This window comes from Spea bombifrons, chromosome 2 (genome assembly GCF_027358695.1).
Source record: "Spea bombifrons isolate aSpeBom1 chromosome 2, aSpeBom1.2.pri, whole genome shotgun sequence".
In the NCBI taxonomy this organism is placed as follows: domain Eukaryota; kingdom Metazoa; phylum Chordata; class Amphibia; order Anura; family Pelobatidae; genus Spea; species Spea bombifrons.
Window position 1 is genome coordinate 99,108,116 of NC_071088.1, and position 17,595 is coordinate 99,125,710.

Sequence of the window (17,595 nt, forward strand, 5' to 3'; positions counted from 1 at the left end):
TGACCTATTGCAGATAAGCCTATTTTTAACGTCCTCAATGAAATCAAGCACTTCTATTGATGTTTAGTGGTGTTCCAGTGATCCTTCCTTGTTTATATTTCGGAAAACATTTATTTTGTAAATGAGTCACATAACATAACTGCTGTATGTTTATATATTGTCAGTTTGGTTTAAGTAAACACGTTTTAACCATGTTTTATGTTGAGATTGTATGAGTTAACATTTAGCTTTATCAGTCTTTTTAATTCCAAATAGGTTTAATGGATAACTCCCCCCCTTTTGTTATCAGTATTATCAGATGAAGTCAACTCCTCTAAATATGTCATGGCATCTGGCAGGGTGAGCCATTCTACTGTTTCCTACAGGAGATATAAGTGTCTCCTAACTTGGACTAAACACATATACATGACTAACACACAGCTGCCAGAAACTAGAACTATTTAAAAAAAAAAACAAAAAAACGACAACACACCATATTTATGAAAATATATTTTTAATCTGATATTAATAATGCAAAGAAAATGTAGGAATAACTTAAGTTAGATGTTACAAAATATTTCCAAAAGGAGCACTTTCCATCTTATTTTAAGTATTCTAAGTGTCATAACAATTTGCAATTCTTCAACGTTACCACCTCAGGTAAAAAGAGGTTGTTAGTTACTGCAATCTGCTGTTCCCCGCTTCACCGTCTCAGTTATAACTCTCAAGCCAAAACTGATCACACGTATACCTTGAAGAGACTACATATCATATTTAATATTGTAATATTGCAAGCTGGACCCTCACTACCCTGATGTGTATTATTACAAAAGGAGGAGAGGGTCCTGTGAGCTTACAATCTAGTTGGTGGCTGAGGGCAAGTGAAACAGTAGGGAAGGACTGCTTGGATGGGGATGAAATGATAGGGTCTCAGTGATCTGTAGAGGTTGTTGGTCGTTCAGATGGCTTTCGATTTGTATGTCACACTCATGCATCCAAAATGAAAGTGGCATATCTTTTGACGTTCACCGTGAGAAGTTCAACTAGCAAATTGCTTTGTGATCATTACACAAAGTCTTGGGAAATTAGACATTTTCTGCACTATAAAAAGGTGGAAAAACCTTTGAATTCAAATCACATTTTCACACATATCATAAAACTTCAGTTTAGTTAGCGGACAAAACCGCAGTGCCTCCAAAGTCCAATTGTAAAAACACTTCCTAAATATGGCGCAATGGTCAATTTCAAAGACCCCAACATGAAATAATCGTATCATTTGGGGTCTCAGGGTGAAAGGCCAGAATCAGGGTCACAAAGTCTGAAGCTGATGCCTTCATTGTTACATAATACATCTGACATACGGTAATTACATAAATCTGGCGACACCCGAGACACCCAACCCATGCTTTTTTGCCACTTGAATTCAGGAGACTCAAACAGGTGCGTCTGAATAACCATACATCAGGCTTCCATGTGGATCAGTATTTCAGCCATTTGGCAAGTTGCTACATGGATTTTTTAATTAAGGGTTAATAGTTAAGGACCCTCAGGGTCCCAAGCATGTAGACTACAACTAGTGCAGCGGTAAGCAGAATCCCCTCTGGACCTGTTAACATTGCACCCCTATAGTTCAAGAGCTCTAGCTCTTCTGTCCAAGACTATGGCCAAGTTGTTAAAACACAGGCCTCCCACTGCTGTTATTCCATCACCTGCTTCTCATAAGGTACCAAAGATGATTATTTAGAACAATCACGGGCCCTAAATTCTGTACTTAGACTGTAAGCTCTATGGACCAGGTACCGCCTATCCTAATGACTTCCTATCTATTGTATCCTGGTTAAAACGTCGGTAGGCTACTGTATTATATAACGTGTGTTATACTGTAAACCTGTTAGCGCCCAATAAAACATATACATACATGTGCTGAGGTACCGACTGAACATGACCCCTGCTGTATCACATAAGAGCAACATGAAATGACAGCTGTCCCTGCGAATGCGTTACAACGAGGACGTTAAAGTGATTGCACCGAAACCAGCCCTTCAGCTCTCACCCGGACCCCACTCACCTTTCGCTCCCCCCGGCCAGGCACGCTTCTGGCGGAGGTGAGGGGGGGGGCGTGACGTAATCTGGCGTGCACTTTGTAGCAGCTTCTGCCAGGTTTAGGTCTGTTCGCCAATCGGATGAAGCAACTGCGAGGATGGGCGGGGCTATGTAGAGCTCGAGCTAGCGCTGCTGCCTCTGGGAAGTCTGCTCAGCGGAGACTCTTCTCTGCGGGAAGAGGCTGCTTACCGTGCTGGACCTTGGCACCCACAAGGTGTCCTCATGAACAGGCAGGCCGGGCACCCCCAGCAAAGAAGGCGGTAGACGCTATGGAGCCCGTGCGCAAGGAAGGCAAAGACAACCCCCTGCAAAACGCCAACTTCTGCTCAAAAATCTTTTTCTGGTAGGAAGTTTTCCGTCGTCTTGTTCCATTGTAATTGATACGTGACATGGCTGCTAGGGTAACACATGACAGTGCCGGCTGAGGTACACAAGGGTGTACATGTCGAGCCCACGTGTGTGTCCGGTAATAGCCGGCAGGAGAGAACGGCTGGCTTGACAGCTTAGTAGCCTTCCAGTAAGCTCTGTAAATCATACCTTTCCCCTCACGAGCCCTGCAGCTCGGTGCTAAAGCGGCTTCTCGGTACTTTCTACCCACTTTAGGTACGTCTTTGTGGTATTTTCAGCCACTGTACTTGTGAGTAGGTGCTGGACGGTTCCAGGTGGTGTTTAGATTTAGTTCTTCAGATAAGGGGTTTTCTGATTTAGCTTTCACGATTCTGACACCGGATTGGGAATTATTCAGTCGGGGAAGTTCTTCTTGACATCGGGATATTGGCCAAGAGGAAGGAGAATGTGATGTCATTGTGAGCTAGATTTTTTTTTTTTTTTTTTTTTTAAAGAAGTCCAGACCTATTCTTTTATTGCTTTTCTTAAAATGTTCAATAAAACAAAGGTGTCCACATATCCAAATATGAGTGTGTGTGTATATATATATATATATATATATATATATATATATATATATATATATATATCTAGACCAGCTTTGTATGAGCTTTGGATCATGTTAAGGATGAGGTGGTCTACTAGCTTAAATCCCACTGTACATGGGGTTCGAGCATCAACTACACAAGATCCACTTCGGTTGCATGATTCTCCAACTGTGAATGCATGTTGCCAATGACAGCCAAGTGGTTATCCATGACCTAAGTCACTCCCTTTTTTGGGACAATATTTTCTTTTTTAGGTTTTAATTAATCAAATCTAACTAATTTCACACCAACTACCCAATGTACATAAAAATTAATTCCTTAGGGTGAGGTAAAAATAAATAAAACTATTTTTTGGCCTCGGGACTTACTTACTGTTCTCTGATTCTGTCCAGCTCATGATCACAGTTAAAAGAATAGAGAGAGGGGCAGAGAACAGAGACAAATGCAGTGTTTACAAGCACTGTCAATGTTGTTTAACTGTATCGGTGCATGTAATTGGCAGTAGCATCGATCACATGCACACAAGTGCAGGAGACCTGCTGTAAACTGGCTGCTCCTGTTAATGGAGCAGTCACCTACGGTGGTGAACCATTGATCAGAGTGATCACAATGACGTGGGACCATTTTTTACTGATGACGTACTAGGTATGCCATTAGTCCTCTAGGTTCATCTTTTTATGTCGTCCCTGTTACATCATTGGTTGCTAGGGGTTTAAAGGGCCAGTACTTTATCAGGATTAAAAAAGGATACATTTTATGGCTACAGTTCATGGATTCTGTTCCCACTTTCTTTGTTACATATTTACACTCATTTAAAGATGCACATCCTCTGTTTCAGACATGCAGACCTCTTCCTATGATGAGGTGGAATGGGGGAATCTCTTAATCATTTTACAAAGCACACTTTGCTATTTTGCTGAATACTCAACCCTAATGCCATAATATTTTGCCTGGATGTTACTTTATTTCAAACTTATACAACTTAATGTTCTACTAGATAGTTTTTTCTAATGTAATCTTTTTATAACAGGTTTGCAAAATATGCTCAATGCAGTTGACCTGAGGGTACACTTTCTGAGATACTGCCAAAGCATCCTGGAAGGTTGCCTTGTATTATTAGAGTTCAGTTTAGACTGATAAACATAAGTTCACTAGAGTGAGTTTGCATGTGATTAGAAGGAGCAGCTCTTGCTCAGCCCACCACCAAAAAATGTTTTCACTGTTTTTTTTACCCACTTTAAGTACATTTGATGTAATTCCACAAAGACTATTTTATTTTTGAGTTAAGGCCTTTTATGGTGAACCATTTTCTTTTTTTTTTCTTTTACAGAAAATACACATTCACTTTTCAAGTGTAGAAAAGCAATATATTACTACTGATACCAAAAGTCATTTTGCACAAGAATAAACCCCATGCTGAAAACCAAGCTAATAAAGGGACTATCCAGGGATCATATGATAGCTGAGTGCTGTATTTATCATTGTTTCCCCAAGCAAATATATGAGAGTTCCTCTATTCCTTCGTTGCCCCCCAGCTTTTTTGTTTGCAGGTGATGTATCTTGTATATGCTCACCTCTGACACTGGCTTATGTGGGATTTTGACAGGAACACCCTGTGCACATGGAGCGGTCTAATTGATATCAATATATATTTTTCTTTTTTCAGAAAGCATCAAATGCATATTAGGTTCTTATTAACTCTGGTTCAATATGTTTCTGATCTGAGGTCCTAAACTCAGTTTAATGCAAAGAGCGCAAAGAGCAAACTTATTAACTAGTGAATGAATATCATATTATTTTTAAAGTTCTTTCATATAAGTTGTCCAGGTGCATGTGTACTGGCCTCTACATTCTACCAAACCAAAAATATCCTGATCTGATAAACCTTGTAGTAAGATGTGTTTTGGTGCATTGTTTTATAGGGTGCTAATACATTCTTTTGCAATGCCAGAAGCTTGAGTTCTATGACAACATTGGGACAGCATGGCTTCTAAAAACAATAAGTAGATAATGTCAAAGGGCTATTTTTCTGCAACGCAGACACAAGGTAATTGTCTAGGTTATGCAAGCGCACAACCCAAAAGCCTTAAAAAGAGTGATTTAATATATATTCTTTAAAAGGTAAATAATAATAATAAAAAAAACACCCCAACACGATAGAGAGAAGCTGCAGCTCCCCACTCTTTCTGTGTTCTGGCTGTTGATTGGCTGAAACCAATGGGATTGCTTTCCTTGCGTACTCATAGGGTTCAAATTACCGGTAGTTCTCCCCTGCTCAATGCTGGAATAAACTGGTAGTGAGCATATCGCATGTCAGGAGATGGGTTTTACCAAACATATACCCTGTGCGGGAAAAAATGCATATAAAGGCATTCTATAGACGTCCCCTCCACGACCTCTAAGCTATTTTATGCTTTAAAATGCATATCATGGCGATCATCCCGAGCTTCTTAAAAGTCTTCTTCACAATATGTTTGGAGTATTTTTTTTTTTATTTATACTTTTTTACAGCATAACGTCCTTACACAGACTATTTGGACCAATGCACAGTTTAACAACAGGGTAGTAATTGGTTAATGGAGAGAAAAAAATCATAATGATTTTGAGAAAACAAAGATGGCTGTTTTTATGTACTTAAGATTAATTTTAAGTACGGTATATATTGCTTACTTTAATTAGTAAGCACAGTTGTGTAGGTTTAGTGTATATAGAGCTGAATAATTAATTGTAGCAATGGGAAAAGTGACAGATTAATCACACCTTAATCCAGTACATATGAAATGATAGAATGTCAGCATGTAATGGTATTGTTAACTTCCTCAGGATAAAATCATTCATGGAATCCGGGTAGCTACATATAAACAAATCTTTATCGCTCTTTTTTGGGTTTCTCCGTGTAGCATTTCAGAGTGAACAGACAATGTAAAGAGCGCTCTGCTGCTTTAACCTGAGTTGGTCTCCAGTGTTGGTAATATTGTATCACACATAGGTTCTGAAAAAAAGGTATAAATCTTAAGAGAAATATATTTTGTTGCGAATATGAAAAGGCGTATACAAATGAACTACTACATCGATATATTTTACAGTTTATTAGCTGCCCTATGTGCCTGTAGATTGGGTAAAGAGAAATGCTGCACCTACTCCACACACCTGTCCAAAAACCTTTAACGACATACCGCTTTATAAACAGCATGTGATGATTCGATGTGCGCTCAAAGGCAGCTGTGCCAGTGAATGGCAGAATGTCACCGACAATTCTGTTATCCTAGCCATGTATTCACAGCAGTTTAACCCTTTAGAGTTCAAGCTATGTACAGTGCTGTGATGATGCGCTCTGATCTCCTCCAGACAGCCTTGCGTGCAAGACTTTTGTTATAGACACATGCCTTGCTTTTAGAATAAAAACACAAGGTACCTTTCTATGGAGAGAGAATGATGCTGGTCTGTCTGGGACCGGCCGGCATCTTCTCTGTGAGTTAAAAAAAATTGCCAGCATGCTGCCAGGTTATCTGTTGTATGTATTAGTCCCCATGCTTACAACGCACAGGGGACAGAATTTTTAATATCACAGTTACTCCACCTTAAATAAATAGTTGAATGTATTTAAACAATCAAAATGGGTTGTGGTCTACAATTCCCACCCCTTGGCCTGAATAAGAAGTGATGGGAGTTGAGAGGTGCATAAAAGGTGCCGTACTTGTGGACATGTGTTTTCTACCTATATTGTATTTCTTTACCATAATTATAGGATTTTACCTATATACCATCATACGTGGTACCCTACAATACATAGATTGTAAAGTGTAAGCTGTAGATAGGGTTGTCTCTAAAATCTAGCTATAGCAAAACTGAAATTTATTTCAGGTCTCCCAAGGGGTCAGTCATGTTCTGACTTGCACTGAAATGTTTTAACTGTGCTGTTTCACCTGCTTTTAGTTTTGTTAATAAATGCAATTTCAGAAACATAATTCCCAGTACCCTCCTCAGATATTTGTTAAAGCCGCTGTTCCACCCAGGGTGCCTCATGAAGCTTGCGAGCAGGGCCTTCTCCTCCTTATGTATCGGTTTGTTGTAGTCTGTCATTAAGCGCTGAGTAAATTGTTGGCGCTATAAAAATAAAAGATGATAATAAAAATATCACCAGATAAATGCTGCATTCTGTAAAGAGATGTAAAAGAAAAGTTTTTCCCCAGTGCCACTTAAAACCGCCATTGAAAGGTTTGAGATGCTAGAGTTGCTCAGCAACGACGCCTGTCATACTTCAAAAGCTCTCCTCTATGTATTACAAAGCAGCAGTCTGACCTCCTACAGCAACTCCCACCCTTTAAACTACAAGACCTTCAAGCAAATGAAATGGAACCGCACCTGTAAACTTTTGCCAAATAATTTTGGGTTTTTGCTTTACAAACTGGAGGATGCAGGGAGAGGGAGAACACCTTTTTAATAAATGGGTAGCTTGTTTCCTGGATGGGAAGCATTAGGGAGTGATAGTCATGAAGCCAACATGGGAGAAGTACCACAAAAAATTGGTGACTGAGTCTCTTGCCTTAATGAAAGGGTAATGAAAACGTCCACCAGTACCCTACATGTGATTATAACCTACAACTTCCTTCGCAAGTTCATATAACAGATACACTTGCATTGAGCAAAATGTCTTCTGCTATCATCTTATTAGGCTGGTTCTACAAGCAGTTGATGGTCTTTAAGAAACCATTCTGTTTATCAGTAGAGATCCTGGGTATATCAAAATTGTTACCTCAAAAGTATGAAATTCATAATTATTTAGAAATCAAAATGTATTAATGAATTACTTTAGTACTTATTATTATTTATATATTTGTCAATAGAAATAGCTTTAGGTAGCTTTGGATGGAAAGTCGCCAAGCTGTCTATTCTGAGAGGATTTGCCCGTTTCACTAGTCAGTACCCCCAGGTGGCTCATTGTTAAAAAGAAGATCCAAGATACAGGACTGCTCCTTTTGAGTTTAAATGGACCATCTGACACCTGTGGCAGGAACAGACACTGAGTATAAAGTTAAAGAAAAAGTTGGCTTCTTCAAATGAAAGATGTCTTCAAATCTGTGTCTAACCAAAAACAGATGAACACATTTACCGTGTCTGTTTCTTGCTTATTTTTACACTTTTTTTTTGTTGTTGAATTTCAGTAATTGGTACCCCCCCTTTTGAATATGATGCATGCATAAAGCAGACTGGGTATACAATATTAAGGTTAAGGTTAATCTGGAAAGCATGACTTACACCATGAAATAGTTTAGGTGTTTGCCTTGGCATTGAGAGAAAATATGTGAACTATGGTTAGCTATACAAGTACAAAAGGGTAAGAGGCTTATATTTGGAATATTAACAACTGGTTAGCTACGTCCTGGCTGCCTGGGAGAACGGTATGTAACTTCTTCTCATGGCTTGAGATAAATTACTCAATTGGTTTAAGAAAAATACTTCAAGTTTAATTTTCAAGAGTAAGAGTATAACGAAAATGAACCTACCCCTGAATAATGCCAGAGGAAATGTGATATTAGCAGTGAAGTGAATATAAAATATATACATTAGCTGATTATAGGAGGGCTTTGTTTATTGACACAGAGTGACTTAAAATCTGACTTAATATATTCAGTTTCACAAAGTCTACGTTCATGAAAAAGCTTTAAGATAGAAGGAACATTTAGACTACATAAGATGAAATCCGATAATAATCAGTGGAGTGTTTGGCTTTTTCCCATGAATTATTATCCGTAGGATTGTTTTTATGTTGGCACCGAGAAGGTGCCTTTGAAGGGCAAATCCAGTCTCCCAGACTCTTCAAGGACAAGTAAGTGTTTCATAATCTCTATAGTTTGAGGTCATGAGGTGTTTACAAATCTTCAAGTTATCTGCAGGGAATGTGTGCTTTAAAACAAATTTACAGAAACCTACAGAGTTTTAGGGTTGTTCATTCTAACTTATGTTGAATAATGGGCAGTGTAGGGGGTAGGAATGAAGTATTCTGGGATTCTTGGAGCTACCTGGGTGAACCTGTTTGGTCCTTAGCCATAACATTTCTGATCTCATGCCAAGTTTTGCTAATTTATTTCCTCCCCAAGTAAAAGTAATTACATCTTTTGGAAAATGTGTTTCTGAATGAGCACTCATATATCCTCAACAATTAGTCTAGACATAGAGAATTCAATTTACGGGGTGTGATAGGAGAATCATCCTCAAGGGATCAGAATGCTTACGCAGAACAATTAACTTCACTTATTTCCAGCAAACACATTTCCTCTGGCTGAAAAGGATTCTCGTCAAACAATGGGGCAACATGCAGACAATTACTGTCAGAAGCACGGCCAATGTAATCAGGAGCAGTGGTGTGATTTCTTGTGCTCCACGAGACCGTAGGACTCAATGCCTTCTTGAAAGTGCTGGGGTAGTGCTGGGAATTGACGTTTTTATTATTATTTTTTAAATTCCTAGAAGAGTTTGAGAGATTTTGGGTGCAGGGATCTTGGTGGGTTTGGTTTTACTGGCTGTTCGCCAACGAAAAGAAGAGTTATGGAATTTTGCCATTTTCTATTTGGAAAGGCAGATTTTGTTTTAAATATGGTGAATCTTATCCGGTACATCCTGTTTGTAGCTCCTAAGCCAATATAGTAGTGTCTGCCTTCATAACAGATACGAATAATTGTGTGAAAGTAAGAATTGGTGTAAGAAAGGGTGTACAAATCTTGGTCTTTGTCCTTCCGGATCCTATGGCAAAATAGTTTGAGGCTCAGGTATTTTTCCTGTAGCCTTTTCTGTAGTTGTCTTGCCATTATAATCTCCAGTTCTCGTTGTATTATTACTGTAGCTTCAAATACAACTTTTAATTTTTGACGATACAGAAATGACTTGTCTGTGAACGAGAAAATAAAAACATACACATTACGCAACAGAGTACATTTAATTTGCACGGCCTGTGAGCAGTTATTACATGTCGACATGGTTATGAAAGACTGTCCTGAAACTGTTCCTCTTTCTCTAATAGGGTTTTCAGTGCGGATCATGCGTTAATCTGTAAATTGAAGTAAAGGTGAAAGTTACCTACCTAGAATTAGAGCCTTAGCTGTGGGAAGGGTGAAGGGTAAACACTTGATTTGGATGTCAGTGGGCTCTTTAGAAGAGAAGTTAAAGGGGAACAGTTTTAGTGTGTGTTATAGCTCCGTAATCTTGGCCCGATCTGCTAGGCAAAAAACCTGACTCCTTGTCATACTGCCTGTGGTAAACAATAGAATGGTGTTGTCTTAATCACCCAGCTGGACACTAATGAAAATTTATAAAGAAAAGAGTTAAGTAGGACTTCATTTGCATTTCCATACGGGATCAGCTCAGTGTGGTGTTTTGAGCAGGGAAAGCCACCCACAATATCACTTGACTCATAAGAGTGACTTACTGGAAAATAACATGTTTGGTAAAGGACTTTTGCACATGAATTTGACTTGGGGCGTTTGGTGTGAAAACATTGCCCTGGGGGAAGGAGTTTGTCATGAAGTCATTTTGTGAAAAGAAATTGACATTTAAATGTCTATTCCTGAATTATTTTAGAGAAGGCAAGATTTTTTTTTTTTTTTTTACATTTTTTTGTAACTTAATGTCAAAAGGGTTGTTGTGTTTAAAGAAGTCTGGGAGTAGAAAATCACTAATGTAGTTAAAAGCTAGTCTGTAAAGTATTGCAGTGAGGTTTACTGCTTGATAAACAAACAGAAATGTGGGTTTGTTTAACAGGAAAGCTTTATATTTGAAGAATGGAATGGCCAAGGGATCTTTCCTCACCTCAGATATACAGTGCCTTGCAAACATTTTCAGACCCCATCCTAATTCTCTGGATTACAAATGGAATATTGGGATTTCATTGTGTATGATATTTTATTTTAAACCACTGATAATTCAAGTATTGTAAGTTTTTATTTTGGTAACGGATGTTCTATGCTATCCTTAAATTAGTGGCCCATACTGACCATGAGTACGGTATGGAACATCCTCTATTAAACCTGTATGTGATTTTAAGTACTGTATATTGTACAATTATTTCTTATATTAAATTGGATGGTTTTTAATGGTTTATATAGGTGGGTTATATTTTTTTTATATCTATATATAATACACACACACACGCATATATATATCTCTGTGCGCACGCAACACTATATGGACAAAAGTATTGGGACAGGGACTTTTATGACATTGCATTCTAAATACATTAATATGTGTCTCTTTCAGCATACCAAAAGCATTTTTGTTTGTGTGAATTTTTTTTTTTTTTTTTTTAATCAAAGGGTTAAACAATAGACACATTTCCACAGTCGTCTTTGCTCATATTTACCATGGGTGCCATTATTAGTGGATGGGACCGTGTGTGCATGTGCGTGAATACATACCTAGAAACTCTGTGTTTGGCCTGGAGAATTCTGGTAAGTTAACCGTTCTCTGGGTCAACAAACAAATCCCGGTCGCGGTAGTGGGGTCCTGGCACTCCCCTCCCTTTTCCCCTTTAAATTGGGGGTGTTTCCTGTGATATTGGTGGGGCTGCCCACCAAAGCCAGCTGGCGGTCCTGACGCGTCCTGCACAGGTAGTTCCCAGGTTTGGGTTTTATATTATCCGTATCTATGTATCTCAGGTCATTATGTTGATGCTGTCTAATTTATGCGTAGACAATCTCCAGTTATCAACCATTATTTTGTAATGATGCTTTTTTAGTACTGGAATGTAGGCTTATTGGTGTGCAAATAGCTCCTGATCTTTATGTTCCTTTCCATATTCTGAATGAAATTTGGACTAAATAAATGAACGGACTTTGATACCAAGTCTGTCACCCAGCAGAATTGAGCCATCTGGCTCAACTGATATTGATGATAAAGTTAAAATATTGGCTAATAATTGGAATAGCGAAAAGAAAAAATCCATTGGTCTATATATTTTGCTACAAGTAAACAAATTGAAATATGGAGTTAACTATGGTATATATAAAACAATAAATAATAACTAGTGACTAAGAAATCTCAAGCACTATATCAGCAGCCATGCTTTTTTATTATTAATAGATTTTTTTGTGCCATTTCAAGCTCTAAAATTAATTAATTGTAGAGATCTTTTTTTGGGTGGACTTTATCTACTCTTAAGAAAATGTACAAAAAAAATGCATCCACATACCTACCATAATTTTTGGAAGCTAATATATGTATTTTTTCTTTTGCATATTTGCGTCTTCTTTACAGTAATAAAGATTGGCGTAACTAAATATAACAATGCACATAAATAGCTAGTATTGTTATCCATTTTATACAAAATATGAGATTAATCTTCTCATGAAAAATCATTTTGTTAGACCAATGACTGTTGTTTTTTTTCTCCGAATTAGTTTTTATATTGCCTCTTAAACCACTGGAAACAATGAAGTGATATTTTTGTAGTGTGTAGGTAAGGATGTGTTTATAATATATACTGATGTTTGACACATATGCAATTATTATATCCAGTATCTTGACATCGGGTTAAAGGTATTGCTCCCCCTGTCTGTTGTGTTATATTGGCAGGAAAAGAGGGAAAATGTTCATGAAACCATAATCTTAGATTTTTACTTGGTCAGTTCACTTATTCCTTGTGACACTGCGTTTTGTGAAGTTATGTGCTGTATTTGGCAATTTGTTGGCTTTCTTAGATGGTGGCTACCATTTCAAGCAACTGTGGGTTTTGTTTGATAGGCCAGTGTATACTAGGGGGTCATTGATAATGAGAGATGTTTTATTTGATGGAAACCACAATGCAAATAGTTTTTTATGTTGTACTTTTCTGTTCTGCATATCATTATCTGGCCTTAGATTTACGGCCTTCAGCATGCAGGAAGATTATATGTGATCTACGTGCTTCATAACCAAGGTATTCATTCTTTCATTCTCAGCTGGCTCAACTCCTTGTTTCTTATTGGCCACAAACGGAAGCTTGAGGAAGATGACATGTATAAAGTTCTCCCCGAAGACACCTCAGAAAGGCTTGGAGAAGAGCTTCAGTGGTAACAAATTTAACTAAAAAAATATGAACTTCTCTGCATGTAATTGCATGAATCCTGTTGCCAGATTAATTGCATTTTACATGGCGGTGGGTGAGCTCCATTTTGCCAATGTGTCTATGAAGAGAGTTTACTTTACTAGTTGATGAACCTCTGAACAATTTTTGGTGCACTTAAATGATATTATAAGAAAACCTTATAACAAAATCCAAGGTGTGTTGGAGATTTTTACCACAATTTCATTCTGTTGTGTGTTGAATATTCCACAACTATATTCTAATTTAATTGATGATCCAGTCATGACAATATTAACGTAGCAAATCAATTTACTATTATTGGTGGATTCTCCACTGGGTTATTGCTTTCATTGCCCCCCCATCTATAATAAAAAGGAAGTGTTACATTTCAGCTAAAATCGTAACTGAAATCCATCTGTCGGTTGTATTATTTTGTATAATGTTCCAATTTTAGGTTGTTTAGATTTTCTTATATCTACCAGAGACGTAGACCAGAGGTAATCATGCAAATTCTTTTCCCTTACCCGTGACCCATCCAATGTCCTGTCCAGTCCATCTAGAATTTGTAACAGTTCTTGGAGTTCTTGGACTTTACCTACGTTGTTTTACTGGACTGTGTTTGATCTTCTGGTGCTAGGTGACACAAATAGTGAATAGCTTTTATTGAAGAAGTAAAAAATCTGATACAAAATGCCAATGTTTCCCCATATGGTCCTGACTAGTCTCCTGGTGCATTTGGTCCAACTCATGGATTTAATTGTAACAACTGTTTAGCGTCTATATTATGCTGTTATCCCTAACATCAAGGCATCAGTTTAAAATGCATGGTTAAGCAGCATCACAGCAGCTCAGGAATACAGTTTTAGCTGACAACTAGAAGGGAACATGCGCAATATATGCATAGCTCGACAGTCTAGAGTCCGGAATTCTGTCAGGTGGTGACCCAAGCCTCTTGTGAGATTATCTCTGATCCCAGAAAAATAGATAAATCGTTGATCTATTATTTGAAATAATAAAGCTCTCTCTTTACCCAGTTTTTAAATTTGTATATTTATTTTGTTTCAGGTATTGGGAGGAGGAAAAACAAAAAGCTCAAAAAGAAGCACGTGCACCACGTTTGACAAAAGCCATCATACGCTGCTACTGGAGAGCCTATTCAGTTTTAGGGTTTTTTACATTTATTGAGGTACATAATTTAATTTTTTTTTTTTTTAACTCCTATAACTTAACTTTTACATTCAACCCAGGATTTGTACCTGCTACTACTATATGTGAATGAAGCATGGCATGCTAATAGGATTGGTCTACTGATGTAACCTTTAATTTACACACCAATCGTATATATATATATTTATAGTATAAAGTAGATAAGTAGAACCGTTAGAACATGTAATTCCTTGTATTCTATATACTTGTTTCTCTCTCTAAATAATGTCACATGGTACTGTGGACTTTGGAGATAATCTAACCAGTATTTTTAATTTCTAACCTTGATAATGTTTTATTATCTTCTGTACTTAAAAACAAAGGTAAACAATTAATAGTTTGTATTCATTTTTATCAAGGACTCTTCTAAAACTTAGCTGATGCAAAGTACTTGAACATATTATAAACACACTCTAGACAAATGTTTTGCCTGATTTTGTCTAGAATTGTTAACAGTTCTACTTCCTTGGCCTTTTTATGAGATATGTGAGTTATCTGTTACCACTTAAGCTGAGTTATAAAAGTACAGTGTGTTCTTTCCTGCTTAGTTGCAGTAAAATACTATACTTGGCACCATTGCCTGAAAGAACAGGGCAGTGATTAACACTCATATATAATCTGTCTACTATTAAAAGAATTATCTAACTTAGTTGCGTTCGACCAGGGCCATGCTTTTAAAAGGTTGTTTCTTCTCTGTTTAGGAAAGCATTAAAGTGATCCAGCCAATATTTCTTGGAAATGTTGTGAGTTACTTTGAGATCAATGATCCCAGTGATGCAGCCTTGGCTAATGCTTATATCAACGCTGCCGCCTTGTCCGTCTGCACCCTCCTTTTAGCCGTGCTGCATCATATCTACTTTTATCATGTTCTCCGAGCCGGTATGAAGCTTCGAGTAGCCATGTGCCACATGATTTATAAGAAGGTAAGAGTCTCCTTCAGAAAACCTAAAACATGTGTGTTTTGTGTTAAAAGGACCTAAACATTCTGAGAGGGAAAATCAGTTAGAACCCTATTTTTGGCTCGAAGTATTTTGATATATGCCATAAAATCTCTGCAATAAGACACGTGTATAATACACAGGTATAACGTCACACTAAATGTTGTAGGAAAAAGGGGTGAATTGTGCTTATTATTATTATTATACCAAAAATGTTATATATATATATTTTAAACAAAGCAAAAAATCAGTGCACACAAAGCAAATACAATTTAAGCATAAATATTGTGGATTACTATACACTATATTGGCTAACCCACCACTACGTCAAAGTACTCCAATTTAAATTCTATATATCGTAGATATACTATCCAAAAGCGCCTATTGGAAGCACAGAAAATAATACAATGCTGTTATTAACATTTTGTGTCTTTGTGCTTCAAACAGGTGCTTTTTAAGTGCTTTTTAAGTAGTGTTTGCTACTGATTTCTTGGTTTGTTCTGTATGTACATGTTGGTCATTCAAGCAGCACCTGAAAATATGTGTTCCCGGTTTCTTCTACTTTTGCAAATTTGGCACACTTAAATCAAGCTGATTTAAAGGTTAGACAAGGATAACACAAGTAGAGACAACATTCAGTTTATAAATTATGATTCTATGTGTAGAAGGAAAAAAGCTATCCAACGTGAAAAAGTTACTAAATTAACCAGTTAAACAATTTAATTATTTCAATTTCACTAGAAACACCCAGCTCTGTTGATTTTAAACATTAAATAATTAGAACCCGATATTATAAAGTGAAGAAGCCTAAAATGTCTCAAAAGACAGCACATGCTGCCATGATCTAAAGGAATTCAGAGACTTTTCCAAGGCACTGGGACTCCAGTGAACCAGGGTGAAAGCTATTATCTACAAATGGAAAATCTGGAACCCTGGTGAACCTTCCTAGGAGTGGCCGGCATCAACGACTCATCCAGGAGGTCACAAAAAAACCCAGAGTGCATTTTGTGTTTACTCATGTTGTCCTTCTCTTATATTAAAATCAGTTGGATGCTCTGAAACATTTAAATGTGTCAAATAACCAAACATAGAACAAATCTGGAAGGAGGCAAATACATTTTCACAACACTGTATGTATGTATGTATATGTATGTATGTATGTGTATATGTATGTATGTATATATATATATATATATATATAAGTGTGTGTGTGTATATATATGTGTGTGTATAATATATTTTTTATACAGTACTGTGCAAAAGGTTTAGGCAGGTATGAAAAAATGCTATAAAGCAAGAATGCTTTAAAAAGTAGTAGCATGTATATTTGTGATACATTAACAAAATGTAAAGTGTAAATCAAATCAATATTTGGTGTGACCCCCCCCCCTTTGCCTTTTAGGGGTGCTGTAATCTATAAAATTGTGTATGTGTGTGTGTGTGTGTGTGTGTGTATATTATATACACAATCACGTGTGGAACTTTGTTCAATCCTGGGGATGTAGTTTTACTGTTCTAACACAAGTTAGCTGGTCAAAACAGCCAATTAATGGATTAAATGCTTGATTTAGTGCTCTGGAAAGACTGGTTTGGTAATGTATGAAATTTTATCTGTTTCTTTTCTTGTCTTTTTTTTTGTAGGCTCTTCGTCTTAGTAACACTGCCATGGGAAAAACAACCACAGGACAAATAGTAAATCTCTTGTCAAATGATGTGAATAAGTTTGACCAGGTACTGTTAGATTTCGTTGTGAACAATGTACTATTATATAAATCACATTTCTTTTGTCCTTGCGCATAGAAATAATACAGAAGAGTAATTTCATGTATGCATAGTTCAATGGAACAGAGCTTAGTTTTTAAACAATAAGCCGTGGTTTATTGTTTTTGTTTTATATATGCATGTCTTCTACATGCATTCAGTAAGCACTAACCAGTGTGGATTAACCATGGAAAGGTGGTTGTTATACTGCTTTCTTTGTTTTAATGTGACACATTGATATATGCCAAACATTTTAAGGCTTAAAAAATAGTGAAATTGTGCAATACAAATTTTAACCTCTCATCTTTAACAGGTTACCATTTTTCTTCACTTTTTGTGGGCTGGCCCTTTGCAAGCCGTAGCTGTAACGGTGCTTCTTTGGATTGAAATTGGCCCGTCGTGCCTTGCAGGAATGGCTGTGCTAATTATATTGATGCCTTTGCAAACATGTCTTGGTAAATTCTTCACTTCTTTAAGGTAAATCATATTTATATATATTTTTAGTAGCATTTTTATTTTTGTTGTGTCCATGTGTTTAGACATGTTAAATATGTTAATATTAGAAGTCGGTAGCAAGGATAATTTTGGCCACCTTTGGGTTTATGATGTAGGCAAA

The 17,595-nt window shown here is 37.1% G+C and overlaps 1 protein-coding gene across 1 annotated transcript in view; it reads left to right on the forward strand.

Moving 5' to 3' along the window:
• Nucleotides 1–2,227: 2,227 nt before the first annotated feature.
• ABCC4 (ATP binding cassette subfamily C member 4) overlaps nt 2,228–17,595 on the forward strand; it is an 89,567-nt gene continuing 74,199 nt past the window's right edge. The window contains exons 1-6 of the mRNA XM_053455368.1: nt 2,228–2,425; nt 12,950–13,060; nt 14,140–14,260; nt 14,982–15,203; nt 16,860–16,949; nt 17,293–17,456. Of these exons, the coding sequence (XP_053311343.1) occupies nt 2,352–2,425; nt 12,950–13,060; nt 14,140–14,260; nt 14,982–15,203; nt 16,860–16,949; nt 17,293–17,456 (782 nt within the window). The 5' untranslated portion in view covers nt 2,228–2,351. The remainder of the gene's footprint in view (nt 2,426–12,949; nt 13,061–14,139; nt 14,261–14,981; nt 15,204–16,859; nt 16,950–17,292; nt 17,457–17,595) is intronic.